The sequence below is a fragment of the Salvia splendens genome, chromosome 22, assembly GCF_004379255.2.
Source record: "Salvia splendens isolate huo1 chromosome 22, SspV2, whole genome shotgun sequence".
NCBI lineage: Eukaryota > Viridiplantae > Streptophyta > Magnoliopsida > Lamiales > Lamiaceae > Salvia > Salvia splendens.
In genome coordinates this window covers 221,065-228,411 of record NC_056053.1, presented here as the reverse complement: position 1 = coordinate 228,411, position 7,347 = coordinate 221,065, and the positions used below count along the sequence as shown (strand labels likewise).

The following is a 7,347-nucleotide window of genomic DNA, read 5'->3' as shown; positions in this document are numbered from 1 at the left end:
TCTCTTTCTTTATTCTCTATTACTTTTTTCACCAACCATTTAACACACTATTCTTAAACTCCGTGACGAAAAGAAATATCTCTATTAACAGAGGGAGTATAAGTTAATTACTCATAGAGTCTGGATAAAACATACCGTCCATATCCAACTATGTTCCTGTGGCAGCTTTGAGGACATTAGATGTGAAGGGATTGCTTCTGCAATAATTGTAAGTAGGTGGAAGATAAAACATAAATATATCAAGTTGGTGGTGCTGAACAGACATGAATAGGAAGTCAGGAAGCATATTTGAAATGATATTACTAGATAGATTGTTGAGCCTAGTTGACATTTATATATGATGAAAAAAACTAATGTTTCTGTCATAAGTTAAACTTCATGATGGTACAGTCAAACAAAGTCATGACATTATTTAATAAGTTAAGGATTCCTTTTCTTCAGGATTCGCTCGGGCAGAAAGCTTCGCCTGATTGTAATGGTGCCATTTTCAGCCTATCTGAGGGGGACATCCTAGATAGAGTTGTTACCGGAGACCTTCCATCTTTGAAATCCGGCACTATCAAACATGAACGAACTGGCATTCCGATGTCCACCACCTCCATATTTCTGAGTAAAATTAGATAATAGGCCAAAGCTTTAGTTGCATCTCCAAACAACATTAGTTCGGAAAGCAGAAAATTACCTGTGATATGGGTGTAGTGTCCTCTTCACGAACACTCCTTAGGCTAATTTTCAACCGTGAGTCATTCTCAAGTTCAGGAACTCTGTATACAACAGCTCCAATTCCCCTGCAGAAAATGAGCGATAAGGATGAGGGGGAAGAATGATGAAAATTGCAAGCTGCTATCGAGTTCAAAGAAACACCAAGCTCAGCCTCAAGAACAAGAAATAAGCATGGCCTGTGAATCTAACCCAGATACCCACCATTGAACTACTATCTATAACTGGGAACATAAAACCTTAGGTTCATTAGAGAGTTCAAGTCAGTAACAACAAACCTCAGGTTCATTTTGAGGCTTTTAAGAGCTAATTGATTTCCAAGCTCACTCCTTAGTTCCTGGATGGAATCCGCATTGACAGCCTAAAGGATAAAGATCCAAATAAATATGTAATGATAGATCAAGATGAAATACCAAACAAGTATTAGCAATGATTCAAAAGCCAGATATGTACACTTGTCTGGAATATTGAAAGTTAAATTGTTATACAGCACAAATAACTTAACTGAAGTTATTTGTCAACTCACAGATGGACAAATGCAAATTGTATGATGTGTAACTCAACCCAAGTCAACCAATCATGATAAAGCACCAAAAGAAACACTTCAACTGAATTTTGTTAACAGAAGCTGGATTCAGTGTGACAAATGCAGTTGAAGATAATCAACTTTACCAGGCAATTTCCAAAAGCACCACCACCGAGAGTTATTTCATAGGAAAGCTCGAGAACCTCATCTATCCTTTTCTGTTTGTCTGCCAAGCTTGACATACCTTGACTTATTACTGAGTCAAGTTCTAAGGAGAGAAGCTGAAATCAAATCAATATAATTAGATAAGCAGTAATAAAACTTAAAAAACCAGAAAAGGTGAGGGCAACTATATTTGGTCAGCTAGAGGACTAAGAGGAGAAAGAAAATATCTCAAAATAATCATGATACACTGCAGAAGACGACAGTGCTGATGCAAAAAGGTGAGAGAGAAGGAAGGAAAAGCCAAACTCTTGCCCCTAGTGTAATCTAAAGGCTTGTAAATTGTAATAACCCATCGCTTCACTAGTTGTCTTCTCAGCATTCAAAAAGATAAGGGCAAAGAAGATAAAATAAAATATCATGATGAATGGAGCGCAATAAACATCTTCCTGAACCATGATCATTAATCAATATGATGCTCATAGACTTTGAAATTATGAAGCATGTTAATGATACACACTTCATTATTCAGGTATAGGTGTTCATATGTCCAGCTAGCATTTTCACAACTTACCACATGTAGATCATGGCTAGTGTTAAAGTATGTCAACTCTGCTCTCAAAGTTATCGAATAGATTATTCAAAAAGTGATCCTTTGCTCAAAGACACATAATTCATTTTCGTAAACATCACAGGTACCTAATAATCTGCGTACAGTTGCCAATTTAGAAAGTGGTAGAATACAAGTTACCTGTTGGAAGAGGGAGGGATTTAACGTGACATCAAATTCAAGATTCAAATCCTTCAATCCACTACTAAATGCTTTACTATTTGGAAGGCGCCACCTCCACAGATCAGCATCCTCAATATATTCAACTAGTCTCCTCACTCTTTGGAATTCAGCAATGGCACCATTGGTATCACTGTTGATGTCCCCACACAAGAGTTTCTCCTTAAAATAATCATAAGCTATAGTAGCTCCACTCCTGTCCATGTCTATCACTTTAGTCACATTCCCATTAGTTGATGTCCCCGAACCCAACAACTCGAGTGCAGTCTTATGATGATCCAGGACTACAACCCTATATATCACCAATCAAACAAACAGAATTACCAAAAATGAGGAAACACTGAATGGCCCTAGATAGATAATGCATTACTGGAGATAGTTGTGTTTCCTTTTTATTCTTTAAATGATACATGGTGGGAATCTAATCATGCTCCCACTATGCACTAACTTACCACATGCTCCGTGTACCAAACGAATCACCAAATTTTCATAATTGTTTAATTTCATATCCAAACGCAACAAATGAGCAAAACCCACTAAAAAGTTTTAATCTTGATCCACAATCCATATCACAAAAACCAAAATCATCTCCCCACATCAATAATCAACTTGCCTATTGCCTAATGGATGGATGACTACAAAAAAAAGACAAAAGTTACAATGAACTTAGTGTTCTTCATATTTCTCTATGACGTTCAATTCTGATGAATGTAAAACTAATCTTTCTTACTATCCGTGTCAACACCTTACGCTATTGATGAAACAATATGTATTTGGATTGAGGAAAAAAAGATAGCAAACATATGGTGTATTTGGATTGAAAGAAAAGTAAAAAATCAAACTTGCCTTCCAACTTTACGAGAGAGCTGCTCGACGAAACCTGGCGGCCCCACAAAATCCAGCAGGTAAACATTATCAATTTTATTCAAGGGCAAGTCCTCAGCTCTGCAATATTACAAACACCTTTTGCGCATGAATATTTAAACAAGCAATTTGTGAATGGAATTGAAGATGTGGGAACCTGATAGGAGAGTAGACGGTGTTGGGAAAGAAGCGAGGAGGAGGGGAGGCCGGAGCATGAGAGAAGTATAGGTAGGCTGCTAATGCACCGAAGGCGCCGTCGGGGCAGGGGTAGTGATACAGAACAGCCGATTTCTGCAGTGCCGCCATTCTATAGTTTACTTCACGATTAAACGACTTCTTCGATATATATATATATATTGTATTTAATCTGTTATTTTGCTATTTATTTTGTTTATTAATTTAAAATTATGAAAAAAGTTAAAAATATAAAAATAAGTTATTTTGAGGCTATTGGAAGTTTTGTTGCTGAAATTAGGAAAATAGTCGGTTGTACCTTTTCTTTAGCTGCTATTGTGGATGCCTTAAAATATAATTACTGTAGATTGAACTATTTTGCATAGCTATTGAGCAATTTAGATTGTATGATAGCCAATCAAGGAGAACTGCATGACACCAATTGTTTTGAAATTTCTGAATTTGGATTTTTCCTAAACTTCTTTCTATTCTACATTGTTTTGTGTATTTTAAATTTTGTGATTTGACCAAATTTGTGGTTTGCACATATTAGTAACCTAATTCGAAAATTTGATGTGTTTTAAAACTTACATATACTCTCCACTTTTTTGTCAGATGGTCATTGTTGACCAAAACCAAAATTTAATAAGGAAGAAGAATCGAAACAACGAAGGTTATTGCAAAAATAGAAAATGAAAAAAATAACAAGAGAATCCAAAATGAAAGGGACAAACCCTCTAATTCTTTTACTCCAGATTTTGGTGTTTCCAATTATTACCCTCGTCGAAACAATCGACAATTAAAGAAGAAAGAATAATTATTGTTTTCTAGTATCAAACTAAATTGTGTAATTAGTGGATGCATAATTTCAGCCAAAGCTAAGTATTATTGCCAAATTTCACAATTCTTTTTATTTAAAAATTATCATACACAAAGTATTTATTACCGGCTGAAGGGTCCAATTTTATATCTAAGTCATCCACATCTGTGTCTCAATACGGTCTCATCCCTTAACTATCTATGGGCTTCACTGCACTTTTTACCAGATCTTTTAACTAAGAGACACTACTTGCATTCCTCCATCTCTTAACCATCTCATCCCTTAACTATTCATTCAATTTCATTTTTTTTTTATTTTTATTTCCAACAAATTCAATTAATAAAAACACACTTCATTAAATAAAAGAAAATTACAATTTAAAATCCTAAAAAATATATATAATTAAAATCTTAAAAAATGTACTTTTGTGTGTAGAAAAAATGGTGGGGGAATTGGATTATTTATAGATGAATGTGGGAAAAAAAGAAAAAAATCTGCAAAAAAAAAAACGGTCAAACTTTATTTTATTTTTTATTTTTCCGCTTTTTAAATAAAAATAGCTTGAAAACGACGCCCACTCGCAGTGCCGGCGAGTGGGCGTCACGCCCCACTCGCTGCTCGCCACGTGGCCAACGCGCGTGGCGAGACAACTCGCCACATACCCCTCCCCACGGGCTACGAGACGCGATGGAACATCCACATCGATGTCTCGATGCGGTCTCGTCTCACCTGGACTAGACCGAGCCCGCATCGAGACACCGATGTGGATGCTCTAAAGGCTAGTTCATCTCCAACTATTTACACTAAACTCAAACTATTTTAATTTACACTAAACTCAAACTATTTTAGTATATATATCACATTAAATATGATTTTGCTCATACAATTTATTTATATTAAAATAATACTCCATTCTCTATATTAAGTCTTTTGTACTTATAAATTTTGGTTTGTTTTAGTGTAAAAGTAAAAATCAGTATTTATTACTCAAAAACCAAAAATAAATTTGTTTTTGAGTACCATTAAAACTAACTAGTGTTATCACCCGTGCTATGCACGGGACATAAAATTTTCAAATAATGAAGATAAATTCTAAGGTACGTAGATTAAAAAAGAGGATAAAGAGAATATTAATGATGTTCATAATTAAGGATATGTGTTAATTACGATAAGTATTCATAACACTATAAACAATTAAAAATATTATAAATAATAACAAAAGAAAAATGTACTTCTCTCAACCCACTCTAAATGATTTTATACAATTTTAATTTCTGATGTGAGTGGAGTAAAATAAAATAAAATAAATGACAAAGAGGATATGTGCGACTATGGATTGAAGACTATGGATTAGTTAGAATAAGATATAAGATATACAAATAAAGGAAAATGTGCGACTAAGAATTAAAGAGAAAAAAACATAAAATTTGAATAAATAAATAAATAGTTCAAGAATGTTGATCAACAAACATAGATTCATAAATACGAACAAAAATTAGAAAAATAACTACAAACCAGTAGGTCACAAATTTTGAAAAACTTGTTTATAAACAACATTAATGGTTGAATCACCCCGAATATCATCATCATCTCCATAACTAAAATCTTCAAATCTTCACGACTTGTGACTCTTGATACAGCAATATACAATTTATGTGACTGAAGACTGACTTTTACAAAAATAATCCAACATGAGAGACACATTGACCTTGACTTTTGTTAATCGTCATTGCATACGGCATGACCAAAATGAAATTGTCGTCGTTGGAATTTGAAAGACAACCTTAGATCAAATGGTATTAATAATTATAAAATAAAAATAAAATAAAAAAGAAAAATAAAATAACATGAATAAGTCAAAATATATTTAAGATTTTCGAGCCCAACCAGTGATGATCATAGTTATCCATATAAACATGTAGTAACTTTTATACCACAAAAATTTATGACACTTTATGGTACAAAATTAAACTTACATAGTTTTATTTACTATTGCACAAATTTTGGCAGAATTTGTTATATGAAGTGGTGACAGGGGAGTTTCTAGAGGCTTCTACAATTACAAAACGCATGATTACTACAAACATCAAAATCCAAGGTACACTTCTAGCTCAAACAAGTTCAAATGTGTGATGTACTGATATACAAAATTAATATGTTTTAAAAATTGTTGAGTAAATGTTTCAGAAAAAAATATCATATATAAATCTAAATTAGAGTAATATAAATTTGTGAACGTTAATTTAAAAGAACCAATCAAACACCTAAAAACTACTATTGTATTAAAAAATTTTAATAACTTGATTGTAAGGCCCAATTAATTTCTTTTAACTTGAATGCTTAGTTATACGACTATATACTTAAAAGCAAAACCTAAAAGAAGAGAGGCGCATCTCACGGTGAAATAAAACAAATATAGAGTGTAAACCCTAGAAAGAGAGAGCCGCCTCTCTCAGTGAAACCGAGTAAATCTGTAAAAAGGTGAGTGAGAATATGAAATCTGGAAAAGGGTGAAGAAAGCCTGGAAATTTGGGAGGTTGGAGTCTATAAAATCATTACAAAAGGAGCACGGACTACAACAACACATGGTAGTCTCTGTAAGTCTACACTTAGCATGGAGAAGGAATACACTTAGCAAGGAGTAAGAAGTATAGGAAGAAAGAAGCAGAATATAAAAAAGGTATAAATCGTAGTAGTATATTATCGTTTTTAAATTGGTTCACTCAAAATTCAAAGAATGTTTTAGACCCGTTCAAGTTAAGTTTAAATTTTAATTATAGTTATTTTAGACATAATGTAGATTAGGTCTTGAATCATTTTATGCAAGTCAATTTTAAATTAGAGTTACTACTCTTTCCAGTCAGATTTAATTATTTTACAGATCCCAAATCCAATCTAATTTAAATTAGGGCTGCTAATCTTCCTTTTGTAATTTGCAAGGAATGTTGTTTGTAATTAATTGGGTATTCAAGTCAGTTTAAATTAGAGTTACACTAAACTCAAACCCATTTGAGTGTAAATGTCACATCAAATATGATTTTACTCCAACCATTTATGCTAAATTCAAACTTAAAAGAATATTCTCTATATTATGCCTCTTTTACTCACAAAATTTGAAAAACTTTTAGGTTTTGGTTTAGTGTAAACCTAAAGATAGTATTTTTTTCTCAAAAGCCAAAAATGAGATTGGTTTTTTAGTACTGTTGTAGCTAATTATCTATCATGTTTTAGGTTTTGGGGTACCTTTGGAGATGTATCTTTTCTTTCACATAGAACATAATCCTTTGTTAG

At 33.1% G+C, this 7,347-nt stretch overlaps 1 protein-coding gene across 1 annotated transcript; it reads right to left on the bottom strand.

Moving 5' to 3' along the window:
* Positions 1-285: 285 nt before the first annotated feature.
* LOC121788007 lies at positions 286-3,398 on the bottom strand. The gene is made up of 7 exons (XM_042186862.1): positions 3,220-3,398; positions 3,045-3,143; positions 2,160-2,490; positions 1,393-1,527; positions 999-1,081; positions 683-788; positions 286-606 (listed from the first exon to the last, which is right to left on the bottom strand). Exons 1-7 carry the CDS (start codon positions 3,366-3,368, stop codon positions 511-513), a joined length of 999 nt encoding a protein of 332 aa, XP_042042796.1. The 5' UTR covers positions 3,369-3,398; the 3' UTR covers positions 286-510.
* Positions 3,399-7,347: the final 3,949 nt, after the last annotated feature.

Bases quoted from the DNA above. Each gene is read 5' to 3' on its own strand.
- LOC121788007 (XM_042186862.1), bottom strand. From the start codon at position 3,368: ATGGCGGCACTGCAGAAATCGGCTGTTCTGTATCACTACCCCTGCCCC. The intron at 3,144-3,219 runs GTTCCCACATCT...GTAATATTGCAG, and splicing joins ACCGTCTACTCTCCTATCAG to AGCTGAGGACTTGCCCTTGA. The intron at 2,491-3,044 runs GCAAGTTTGATT...GGTGATATATAG, and splicing joins CTCTCTCGTAAAGTTGGAAG to GGTTGTAGTCCTGGATCATC.